The sequence below is a fragment of the Panthera onca genome, chromosome D1, assembly GCF_046562875.1.
Source record: "Panthera onca isolate mPanOnc1 chromosome D1, mPanOnc1 haplotype 2, whole genome shotgun sequence".
Taxonomy (NCBI): Eukaryota; Metazoa; Chordata; class Mammalia; order Carnivora; family Felidae; genus Panthera; species Panthera onca.
In genome coordinates, this window is record NC_138348.1 from 46,626,577 (window position 1) to 46,639,520 (window position 12,944).

Genomic DNA, 12,944 nt, shown 5'->3' on the forward strand with positions numbered 1-12,944 from the left:
GGTTGGGCAATGATGCTCTCTGATCCCCTCCTCCCCCTCCACCAGGACCCACCCCAGTCTCACACCTCCAGGGAAGCCCCTAGAGGCAGGGCCAGTTCTATTCTTCCCTATGTTCCCTCTAACTCAGGGCATTCTAGAAGTCCTTCACCATCCTGGTACTGCAGAATGATAGTCCCAAAATGTTCTCTGGTGTCTACATAAGGAAGGGAGGCCGAGGAGGAAGGGGGAGGAGAGGAAAGATGCCAGACTGGAAGTCCAGGGCCCACGTTCCAATTCTCCATTTGGCACCAGTTAGGTAGGTAACTTTGAGAAAGTATCTTCAGGCCAGGCTTCAGTGTCCCTATCTGGTAATAAGGTGTTTGTGCTAAATAAGCTCTTGGGTTCTCTCTAATTATAAAATTCAGTATTACAGAAACCAGACTAGCCTGGCCATAGGAGACAAGCGTCCTGGTTCTTATGTGCTGCAGCCAGGGCGGGAGCAAGTTAGCTGACTGCCCAGACCTCTGTCTCCAGGTCTATAAAATACGTGAGGCTGATTGGACCACTCCTCCCAGGGAGTGAGGTTCCCACCAGACACTGCGGTCGAGCTTCATGAGCCACAAAGCCCTGAAGAAATCTTGGGGTTTGAATTCCTTGAGTCAACAAACAGCTGCCGACGCCCTGCCACGTGCCCAATACTGGGCCTCCAGGATGGCACTGCCTGGCTCGGACAGGAAGGTTGGAGGATGGGTCGTTGCTCTCAAGGCTCCCACAGCTAGGGAGTGAGACAAACAAGTGAGCAAACCTTAACTTGGCCGGTCATGCACCTGCAGTCTGAACAAAGCACTATGGGAGTGGAGAGGAGGAGGAGGCGCCAACTTTGCCTGGAGAAGGGAGGGAAGCTTCTAGAAGGAATGGCATGTCCCAGATGTGGACGCCTATTCCAGGAGTTGTGGGACTGAAGTCAGGGCAAAGGAGAGAGGCAGAAAATGAGGCTGAGGTCTAGCAGGAGGGGGCCTTGAAGGCCACCGGGACAGTGATGTTCAGATTGTCTTCTGGGAGGTTCTGGCAGCGCATAGAGACAGAGCAGGGGAACAGAGCAGAGCTGGGGAGAGCAGTGGGGGCTCCCAAGACAGTTCCTGAGGGTGACTATGCCAATCAGTCATTTTGATTCCTGCCCACACCAAGCCTCCCAGGCCCCCAAGCCTGCCTCCGTAGACTTGCCAAATCTACAGAAAGAGGTAAACAGGTCTGTTCTCCTAAGAAGGGAAGCCAAGCAGAGGAAGATGCCGCAATCACATTTTCAAATCTTGGACAAGTGGTGGAGTGCTGTGCAGTCACTCCCTGCAGGAGCTGCCCAGCCAGATTCTTGCCTTGGCACACATCTGGGCCAGCAGGAGACGGAAACGCCATCAGAACTGGGACTGGAGTCGGGACATCTGAGCTGCTGCTCTGACTAAGGGGAGAAGGGGCAGAGTGTCCCCCTGACCAAAGACCACTGACTTAGGTCCCAGCCACATCTCAGTCTCAAGCCCCGCCTCCCTCCCTCCTCTGACAGCATGGAGGGCTGTGCAATGGTGGGGTGGTTGTCGGTTGTGGGGCAAAGACAGAGACAGGGCGGGAGGGGGGGCGGGGTGTGGGAACGGAGGCCTTCACCAGCCACTGCTTCTCCAAACCGGATCACAATTCACTTGGGTTTAAAGAAAGAGTGCAGGTGCCCTTACACCTTTCTGAAGCCTGACGCCAGCTCCCCAAGGTCAACCCGATGGTAGAAAAGAGACTTACTTGATCCTTAGGCATCGCAGTGACTAAAGTCATCTTGCAGGAAGAGCCACGCACAGGTTGCCATGTTCCTTTAAAAACAAGAGCCCGGCAATGAATGTCAGTTACGTTATCTTACATTACAGCCTCATATCTTCTCCCTGCTAAGAGGTCCCCCAGGTTGTGTACTTTGCCCTGTAGTAACACTACCCAACTAGAGGAAATGCACAGAGGATTTCTCTCTGTGCTCCAAGTTTTGCATATGAATAAAGGAATTGCAAGGTGGTTAAACAAATTCCATTGTGTCCACTGTCTGGGCACCCTAAGGGTTTAATCACATCTCTACCTGAAGACTTGCAGAGAAAGTAAGATGGTAAAGATTACTTTAGTAGAAACAGAAAGTGCCAGAATTTCTAAGCTGAAGACACGCTGAAAGTAAGTCATGCTGGTGTAAAAACTTGGTAATAAGTCACCAGCGCGAAATCTGTCACATTTCCCAAGGTGGAAAGGATCCAAAACACTACATAAACTAGGAAGTTATAAAAGTGGACCATCTGATCATGGCTGAGTTTCCTAAACAATTATCTTGGCTTCCGATGACCACCCAAATGGTTTGGTCACATCCTACCGCTTCTGCAGAAAATACCTCTACACCTGTTTGGAAATGGAGCCCAGGGTTAGAAAACATTTCTAAGGATTTACTTTGACTACTCCAAATTCCTGAGAGGTAGCCTCAAAAGTTAAGATGAGAAGTTTGAGATGTGCCAGAGGCAACACACATACTCCAGAGACAGAGGCACACTTCGCTCAACAGGGGTGTGGACCTCCTTGCCCCCATAATCACACATGTGTTCTCTCTACGCACAATGAACTGTGTTAAGCACCTGGGACTTGAGCTCACTTTCGGGAATTTTCAGACTATGAACAGGAAAGTAGCTACTATGTACTGAGCACTGGCCATGCATTGAACGCACACTGTTCGACTAGACGTGGTCCGTCTCCGTAGCTCCTCACATACAGGAAGACAGGTCTGGAGAGCAGAAAGCCCCTGCCACGGCTCTGTGGCATTTAAGACCTCACATACAGGAAGACAGGTCTGGAGAGCAGAAAGCCCCTGCCACGGCTCTGTGGCATTTAAGACCAGGGCAGGCTGACCCTCTGCTCGTGGTCTTTCCCACCACACCGAGGTGGGAGGGGTCCTAGGACAGCCGTGGTGAGCTCCCAGGGCAGCCACTTGGGCAGAGGCTACAACCATGCCCATCGTGATCATCGTTATCAAGCCACACCTCTCGGGCCGTCTGGAACATGGCGGCTGGCAAACAGGCCAGCCTGCCTCACCCACATTCTATCAGCCTGAGCTGTAGGCTCAGAGAGGCCGGAGGGCTCCCCTTATCTGCCACCTGCTTCTCAAGGGAAGCACACTGGACTGTCCACACAGTGGGATGCAGGTGGGCATTTCTGGACCAGTCTGTGAGGGTCAGATTCCCACACAGGCCTGGGCACATTGCGATCCAGCCAACCCAAGGACGAACTCAAACCCTCTGTCTGACCAACAGTTAAACACACTTCGAACTCCCCTTAAATCCACTAAACCAGAAGGTCCTAGGGCCAAGCACCTCCCTTCCCCTCAAGGGGCCTCAGTTTCCTCATCTGTAGAATGAGAAACTGGACCTAATTGGTGACTCCTCACCAAAGACCCTTTAGCTGCCCCCCTCTATGGGCCCTGACTTTTAGAGCCACCTACAAAGCTAGTCGGTTATTAAAAGACGAATCTAAAGGATTAATCCGCGCCCGGGCATTGTGATGGGTAGTTAGCACGTGCTATCTCAGACAATCCTCCCAGCCACCGTGTGGGGCAGGAAGTACAGTCACATCACAGAGGGCAAAACTGAGGCATGGCACAGGCAAGAGCCTTACCTGGGGACGCGATCAGCACTGGCCACAGCAGCCTGGGACTCCCAGGGGAGCTGGCCTGATGCCATGCCCATGTGTGCTCCCTGACACAAGCGTCCCTTTGTAACAGAACGAGGGAACGACGTCTCCTCTGACACCTGCCACCTCACCAGTCCCAAGCAGAGGCACGAAGTCTCCAGGCCCTTGCGGACCTGACTTGGGTGGTGCAGCAAAGATGTCCTGCCGTATTCGAGTAGCCTCATGATCTCAAGGGACATGAGCGTACCTCAGGGGACCTTTCCCTCTGCTCTAGCTCCATCGCGTCAGGGTCTTCACTGGGGGACCCCAAGCACTTGGGACCACCAGACACTCCATCAATACTTGTCGAATGAAGGAATGAAGAAATCCAGAGGTCAGAGGCATGTAAGGCTTGTCCAAGAACCCCTTGGGGTAAGTTAGTGTGAGATGCACCAAGACTGGCTGGCCCAGAACCACCAAGGTGGCCCCTCAGCGGTGTGCCAAGGTCTCCATACCCCAGCCCCGCCCCCACCCCCTGGACAAAGGATGAAGGCTCAGATGTTGACCCAGGTCCGCTCTCCATCACAGTCACCGGAGCAAGAGAAGCACCTGAATGCCAAGGCTGCCCAGGGAAGTGGTCCAGGAGCTCAGATCCTGGAACCAGGCAAGCCTGGGCTCCTACCCCAGCTCTGCCACTTTCAAGGAGTCTGATGGTCGTGGACAAGTCACATAATTTCTGTGAGCCTCAGTTTCCTATCTAAAAATGGGACTCCTGTTGGTACCCACTCCGCAGGGTGGTTGTGAAGAACAAGTGAGGTATTGCTGTTAACAATGTGGCCCAGGTGTGTAGTTCAAAGTGCTTGGAGGTGACGTCTATGCATTGTATCATCTGGGTTAGAGCGGGTGGTTAGGAGTACATCTGGAGTCCTCTGCTCGGGTGCAATGCCAGCTCTCCCTACTAGCTCATCATGGGACCTTGGGCAGATTGCTTAACCTCTTTGTGCCTTAGCTCCCTAGCATAGAAAGTGGGATTGATTGCAACGATTAAATGAGTTTATGTAGGTAAAGACCTTAGAAGAATGTCTGGCACAAAGTAAGCACTCAAGAAAAGTTAGCATTATTCTTAATTACTAATATTACAAGCATCCTTCTCCCTTTGTTCCAATACAGATTCCACCCCACCTCCCACTCCCCAGCCACAGAGATTGGCATGGGACTCAAGACAGGTTCATCAGAGAACCTTTACTCCTTGGCCACAATCTTGAGTACAAAGGGTGTGTACCTGCTCCAAGTTGGGCCAGATTCTAATCTGAAAAACCTGGGAAAGGCCCGGTCCTCAGAATGCGTGGAAGTGTGTGCAGGGTCAGCTGGGAGCTGCCTGCAGCCATGGACTGCTGAGCAGGGATGCTGGAGGTCACCTGCTCTCTCCCTAGGGCTGGATTCTGCAGCATTTCCTTTGGGTCTTTAAATCTCCACTAGAACCTTCCAAGGCATCCCATTTTTGCTTAAGCTCATTCAAGTTGGACTCCTGTCACTTGAAACCAAGAGTCTCAACTAACAATAGCACTCAGCAACTGGCCGCTTTATCATCGCTAAATCCCACCCGGGAAGTAAAGCCAGCTGCACACTCTCAGGGAGCCCCAGGCAGCCAAGGAAAAGCAAACATGTGCAGCAAGGTGTCTCTGCAAACTGAGGTCAAAGGAGGCCTCTGCAAGCCCCTGGACCGATGCCTTTCCTGGCAGAGGAAGATGCCAGAACCAAACATGTGAACAGCCCAGTCCTGGCATTCGTGGATGGGAACCCAGGCTCAGACGTGGGTCCTCCTCGCCATGAGCATTTTCATGGGCTTCACCGTGGTTCAGGGGAAAATACAACACCAGGCAGTTGCTTGAAACAACTCTTCGGAGGAGGAAGGAAGGGGAGTAAGAGAAGGGAAACCACACTGAGTCCTTCAACATGTGGCTCTTTCCCTGGTGCAATCGCCTTGAACTTTCAGCATAGTCCTAGGAGCTGGATGCTCATCTGACCCACTTTCCAGTTGGGGAAACGGAGACGCAGAAAGCTGGATGTCTAACTCAGCAAGGTCACAGTGTTCGTGCCCGATGCCTGGTCCGCCCGCCATGCCGCCACCTCAGCACGCTCTGGTCCTGAGCCTGAGACCTCCCCACACAGGCCCCTCTGCTGCCTCTCACCCCTGTGCTAAGACCACCCAAGCAAGATGGTCCTGGGCCGCTGCCCCCTCATCTACCACCCGCCCTCCACCCCTGCCCAGAGACAGCTTCCCAGAGGAAGGGGCTGCCATAAGGTACTGACAGGACAGGTAGCATCGTGGATATCCGGAGTGAGTCCCTGGGCACGTTTCCTTCTCTGCACATTAGTTATTTTCATCTCCAAGAGCCGCAGTGCGATGCTATGGAGACAGCATGTCTCCGGGGGTTTTAGCCAGGCCACACCTGTTAGATCCCGGGGAGAGTTCTGTGGGTTCTGGGGTTTTGTTTTTGTTTTTTTCTCAGTCACCGTTCCCAAGAGATGCTGGCTTACCAGGTGCAGCTACAGGTGCAGTCCTGTGCTAAACCCCGTCCCGTTGTCTCACCGCCTTCTGGGCCATCACCAAAGACAGTCTCCTGTACCCCAGGCCTCCTAACAGCAGCCTCTCGATTCCCTCCAGGAAAGGAAGCTCTATCTCCACATGCGGTTTCAAGAGTTTTAGAGAAACAGAAAACAACAACAACAAAAACCAAAACCCCGGCCTGGGAGCAAAAACAAAGAACAAAAACACACTGATCGCCTCCCCGTCTCCTGCAGCCGTTAGCCGTGGGGTGAACACGCACACCAGCACGCGAGGTCCCCGGAGCCCGACACCGAAGTCGGCACAGGCAATAAAAGGAAACAACCAGCGGAGTGAGGACTATGGAGACACAAACGCCAGCTGGTACAGACGGAGACTCAGACGGAGACTCAGCCGGAGAAGGTAGCTTCCAACATGTCGCCCTGACTACAGTAAGGTGGAGCAGAGTGGCCTTGGCCAGGTGAGGGCTGCACCTGTGGGCGTGGGGGAGCTTGGCTAAGCCATTCCCAAGAGGCCTCTCCCACTGACCCTCACAGGCACACATTTCACAACGCCACATGCTGCCTGGAGCCCATCTGCCAGCTAATGGCCATTCTTTTTGTTTTCTAGCAGCCCCAAGTCACAGGGGATTATCCAGGCAGGTATTTCCCTTACTTCTCTTTTTCTTTTCAAAGCTTTGCCGTATAAATAGCTCTGCTATTTAAAAATAAATAAATCAGAAGGAACCGGCTGATTTTCCCTCAGGGCATGATTTGGTTTCACGCACTGGGCTAGGTGCAGGCTACACAGCTCTGCTTGGTGTTAGAGGGGCAGGCAGTACACTGGAGGGTTCTGCTGGGTCAGCTACAAATCTGAAAGGGGCTGGAATGCTCGAGAGGGTCCCATTTCCCCCCTCCCCCCACTCCCACCCAAACCTGGTTCTCTTTAAACCAGCCAGGAAAACAACCATTCAATCAACATTTGCTGAGTGCCCTGGCAGAGGCTGTGAAGAACACCCAAAAGTGAGGGAAACGGGGCTGGACGTGGGAAGCAGAGACAGTAGAAAGAACACTGTGGCCCCCCCCAATGCCAGCCTCAGTGCCCATGTGTCCTGAGATGCTGGACGACTCATTTCAGCACGTAGGTTCATTTGTCCCCCTTTCTGGGTTGAGATCTACCTTTTAAAGTCAGGGTATGGATTAAACAAAACAATACATGGCAAAGACTGTTAAAGGCTGCCACGTGAGAGCCATTTACTGCAAGCCAAGAGCTGCATGCTAAGTACTTTGCACGGATTATTTCAGCAGAACCTTACAACTTCCCTGTGACGTGGGGACCACATCCTCAAGCTCAGAAGAGGAAACTGAGACTCCAAAATCAGAGCACCTGCCCCAAGTCACCCAGCTAGAACATACACCCAGGCCGGTCAGACTCCGAAGTCCTGGCCTCGCTGTGCTGCCTGCTGTCTAGTAGGTGCTCAGAACACATTACATGACATGTAAATGCGGAGCTCAGCTCGGGGCTGCTGGCTCTCCACCCGGGAGGCGCATGGAGAAAGGAAGGGGAGTTTTGGCTGAGAGAGTTTAGAAAGCCTTTCTGGAATAGGCAGGGCTGATCCAGGCCTTAGGAGATGGAGACGCAGACCAGAAAAACCGAAGCAAGGAGCCGGAGGCGCAGATGACCAGGCAGGTGGGCAGCGCGTAGCAGCAGAGACTGACCAGGCTGGAGGAAGAAAGGAAGGGGGACTGGCCTGAGGGAGGGATGGGCCACCGGAGCCATGGTCTTAGAAGTCATTCCACCTACAATCTTTCTCACCCACACCCCAGAGACACTCCTGTGTCTGCTCCTTTGGTCATATGACAATCCTGGAGGGAACCAGGGATCCCAACCGTAAAGGCCCAATAACCCCTCTGTCCCCACAGCAGACCTGGCACCCAATTCGACGAGCAGGTGATCTGCCAGCTCCCTGCCCGCGCTGCCCTGCCAACCGGCCAGGCCCAAACTCTAGCCTCAGCTCTGGGACGCCAGGAATCTGAATGTAGCCTCGTGCACGGAAGTATCCCCACTGCCACCCAACATTCAAGGCTCCCAGGAGGGAGAAGAGGTGAAAAGGGAGCTGTAGGACTTGAGCTCCTCACAGGGCTGGGTCCCTGGTTCACTGACTCTGTATTCCCCACATCGGCTGGGACATTATAGGTACTTCTCAATAACTGCTTATTAGGCTAAACTGAACAGAAGATTCTTCCACTTAAGCAATAGCTCTGGAGTTTCGTAGGTCTGGATTACAGTCTGTCCCGGAGCCCTGGGCTTCGTCCCACCTTGCTGGAAGGATCATCTGCCTGTCTGCCTCCCAGAAAGGAAGTGCTGATGCCACTGCCCCCAGCATCTCTCCTGTGACACCCCCGGGAGGCTCCCCTGCACCCTGAACACGGTTCTGGGCCCTGCAGCTAGCCCCACTCCTCCTCCTGGGAGAAGCACAGGTGCCAGCCTCCTCCGCCTCCAGCTGCAGGTTCCTCCAAGGACTGTCTGTGCTCTAGGCATGGCTCCAAACGCTACAAGCTACAACGCCCTCCCCACTGTCTCTGTTCCCCGCAAGCCCAGAGCCCCAGCTGAGCCTCAAACCCACGGGGAAGGGAAATGGGAGTGGGGGGGATTTAAGCAACTCCGATCGCTGGCTCAGCTCAGGCCCACTGTTGCGTGCTTTTCTGGAAGTAACAGGACCTGGAGGAGGAGGAGGAGCAGGAGGAGGAGGAGGAGGAGGAGGAGGAGGAGGAGGAGGAGGAAACTGTGTAAAGTTCTCCTCCCAGCTCTCCTCAGGAGAAGGGCACAGGGGAATTCATGGAGAGGCTTGGTCAATCTGAGCCTCCAGACCAAGGCTTCCTGGGATGGGCAGGGAGACACCTGTTACCTTCTGCCTGAGAATCTGTGGACAGATTACCCAACCCTGCAGAGGCTCAGTCTCCTTACCCATTAAATGGGGATAAGAGTCAATGGTCACAGGGAAAAACGCTGAAGACAGGATAAAGTATGAATGTGAATGTGCTTGGCCAACCGTAAAGCACCCTTCGAAATATCAGACATTGTCCATAATCCTGGGAAGTGGGGTCTGCAGGTCAGAGTAAGCGGCTGCGAGGGAAGTGGAAAACTAGGAACACTTTCCATTTGGCAAACTTCCTTCAACATCATCTAGGACAAGGGACAAGTCTCCAGGGATTTAAAAACAAACAAACAAACAAACAAACAACAACAACAAAAACCACGAAGACCTATTCCCTGGTCTCAAGCACTCCCAGTCTGGCAAAGAGCTACACTCACATTTACATAACAAGGCAAAACAAAATGTGACTGGAGGGATCATCCAGAGGGGATGGGACATTTTATTCTGGCCTCAGAGGTCACAGGAGACTTTTATAACATTATAAGATAATAATTCACATAATGCTAACTCTTAGAGCTTGCTGGGGCCAGGGAGTTCTGAGTCTTTGCATGGCCAACCTAATTTAACTCTCACAAAATCCCTACAAGGGTTTGCAGAGAACATAACTGAGACACAGAGAAATTCCCTCCTATCTCTGTCTCACATGGCTGAGGGGTGGTGGAGCTGGGATTTAAACCCATCAGACTCTGCTCCTCCAGCACACCAGGGGCTGAGTCAACCAAGACAGGTCTCAGACAGACTCTCCAGGTGGTTGAAAAGCTCTGATAAGGCCTGTGAGGATGAGTCACTGGGGGAAGGTGCTAACTTTTACTCACCCATGTGCAACTCTGACTTCCGGCCCAGGGTCTCACCTCTGACGCGGCCCCTGGCGGACCTGGGGAGTTGGCCACGCCTCTATGTTCCCCAAGGCTCCATGTCAGCACCACATACCAAGGGAGACTGACGTAGCCTATATGTCAGTATACATTTACATAACAGATCACTCCTGGGATAACAGTTCTTATAAAAGGTACTTTAATGTCAGACGGTGGGGGCAGGGGGAGGGAAACCTCTCAAATCCTGGCTCTGCTACTTATTGGCTGTGTGACCTTGGGCAGATCTTAGTGTCTCTGAGCCTCAGCTTGCTCATCTACAAGATGTGGTTGACAATGCTTATCTCGGGCAGTTGTTGCAAAGATGAAATAAGATAGCATGGCTAGTGCAGCACCTGGCACACCGTAGACACAGAAGCAGTGGTTGAATGAATGACTTTACAAAGGATTTCCACCGGAAAATCACCTTCTGCATGGTACTTCCTGTACCCCAGGTAATGTTCCAAACATTCTACATTCAGTAGCCGATTTCATCCTGTCAAAAATGCACCTATAGGATAAATACTTCTTTATCTTCATTTTACAGGTGTGGGCTTGAAGCACAGAGAGGTTAAGTAACTCTTCCAAGGTCACTTAGGCAGGAGTCAAACCCAGAGCCCACACTCTTAAGCGCTGGATTATTCTAAAATAAAGAAAAGTCACAGCAAGAATGTTGAACTGACCCCATGCCCTAAATTCTGAGAACACTTCAGTGCATTTCTCATCATTCCCCCTCCAACCTAAACTCTGCCATCACCCCCCTTCTGCCAGTACCTGCTATCCCCCTCACCCCTGCCCCACGGCTCTTACTTCCTAGCCCTGCCCCACTGTACTGAAGTCAGAGGTGTGAAACTAGTGGGCTTTTTTAGGCCCTGGTCATCTGGAATCTCAGCCTCCCGCCCAGCCTCTCTGCTGGAGCCCCCTATATCCCATCCTCTACGAAGTCATCAGGGATATCTTACCATACATGGCACTCCTCTGCTCAAGCACACTCAAAGGCTCCCTGCTGCCTAGAGCTGAAGCCACCAGTGGGTGGAAGAGGATCAAATGGGACTCAAGATCTTGCAGGATCTGGCTTGGTCTCCTTCCCTTTGGCCCCACACCTCTCTTTTGCTGCCTTTTAAGTCCCAGGGGAAGGGCAAGTCAGTGACCACCCCATTTAAAATTCCAGCCCTCCCCTCAACTGCTTCCCTCCACCTGCCCCCAGCACATCCTATCTTTTTACCTGCTTAGGGCTCTACCTCCACCTTATCACCTGGCCCCATACATAACCTGATTGTTTATGGTCCCTCCCCCTCTCCCAGAACAGAAGGTCTATGTGGCAAGGGATTTTACCTTTCTCTTGCCCTTCTGTAACCATAGCACCTAGAACAGCTTCTGGACCAGAATAAGAACTCATAAATACCTGCTGAATGGCCAGACATTTAACATGCCTAAGAAGAAAAATGTTCAAATAGAACAATGGTGGGGGAATGGCTAGCATTCCTCTGACTTCCTTTCCTGCTCCTGAGGACATTTCTGGAGCACAGGCTGTAGACCTCTGCTTAAGATTAAGATGTACGGCCGTCAACCAATTCTTCGTCATTCCCCCTAGGATTTACAAGAGTTCCCTAAGAGACCCTGGGCCCGTATCCTCCTATCCCTGAACTTGGACTGGAGCACATGCGTGCACACACACACACTCCCTCTATCCCTGCATATTGAAGGCCTGAAGGCCACATGCCTCTGCCCAGCCTCATCTCCTTCTGCTCACCTTCAAACCAAGCCATTTCTCATCTTCCCAAGCTGCTACATTCACCAGAAATGCTCTCTTCTTCCTCCCATGTACCCATCAGTGCTGGACCCCTCTAGATCCAGATCCAATGCAGCCTCCTCCTCTCCCCGACCTCCCTCCTTCCTTTCCAAGCTTTCTAGACCTTCTCCAGCCCCTAGAGAGCACTCCCCACACCCACTGCTATCTCTACCAGTCATATGGAATTAGTCACGAACTACCTTGTGATTTCCCTTCTATGATCTGAACCATTACCAAAATCTCCTACTTAATTTTTTTGAATATGTAGGACTTATTTTCCCAAGTGTGTGGTGAATGCTTTGGGAGGTGAGGCTGGGCCCTACCCACATTGCCATCCCCATAGCACAGGGTCTGGGGTACACAGTAGGTGCTCAAAGCATGCTTTGCCATTAACTGCCCAAGGTAAACAAATCACCTTCCAATCAGGTCATTTCCTCAGTTACAGGTGCCTGGACTGGCTACTCCCAGTGCCCTACATTTTGTCTTCAGGGTCTGCTCTGACTTTGGTTATCTGCAAATCCAGTCGTGGGCTTGTGTTTTCACAGGGTGTTAGACACATTCTAATTATACCCCCCTGAGCTGGGCAGAGGAGTATGATGGGAAAGGAAATGGTCTGTAAAGTCCTGCAGGTCTGGAAAAGGAACGTGCATAGTTCTTGGAGACAAACCCAGACATTCAGAGTGTTTCAATTTCCTCAAATACTGGAATTCAACAGAAGGGGAAAAAACACCATGGTGCGAGTTTTTACGTGAGTCACAGCAGAAAACCAACACTTGAGGGGCGCCTGGGTGGCTCAGTGGGTTGAGCGTCTGATTTCGGCTCAGGTCATGGTCTCACGGTTTGTGAGTTCAAGCCCTATGTCGGGCTCTCTGCTGTCATCACGGAGCCCACATCAGATCCTCTGTCCCCCTCTCTCTCTGCCCTTCCACCCTCTCTTAAAAATAAATTAAAATTTTAAACAAAAAAGAAAAAGGAAACCAACACTTGAGGCCCAGGTGCACCTGTTGAGCACCAGCTCTTAGTAAACTGTGATTATGAGAGGCGGCAAAGTCTCAAGTTACTTCCGACCTTTGAAGAGAGTCAGGGAGGAGGCTGTTTACTGCAGGCCCTCCGTGTGCCAGGCTCTAAAAGAGGGTCCCCTTCAATCCCCCCTGTAAGGTGAAC

General features: G+C 52.2%; 1 protein-coding gene across 14 annotated transcripts in view; it reads right to left on the reverse strand.

The window, feature by feature from the left end:
* MICAL2 (microtubule associated monooxygenase, calponin and LIM domain containing 2) overlaps positions 1-12,944 on the reverse strand; it is a 221,718-nt gene that overhangs the window by 193,582 nt on the left and 15,192 nt on the right. For all 14 annotated transcript variants that reach the window (XR_009602230.3, XM_078433221.2, XM_078433224.2 and 11 more), the window contains exon 2: positions 1,765-1,832. Coding sequence is in view for 1 of the 14 variants with exons in the window: in XM_078433221.2 (XP_078289347.2) it covers positions 1,765-1,797 (33 nt within the window). In the remaining 13 variants the exon portion in view is untranslated. The remainder of the gene's footprint in view (positions 1-1,764; positions 1,833-12,944) is intronic.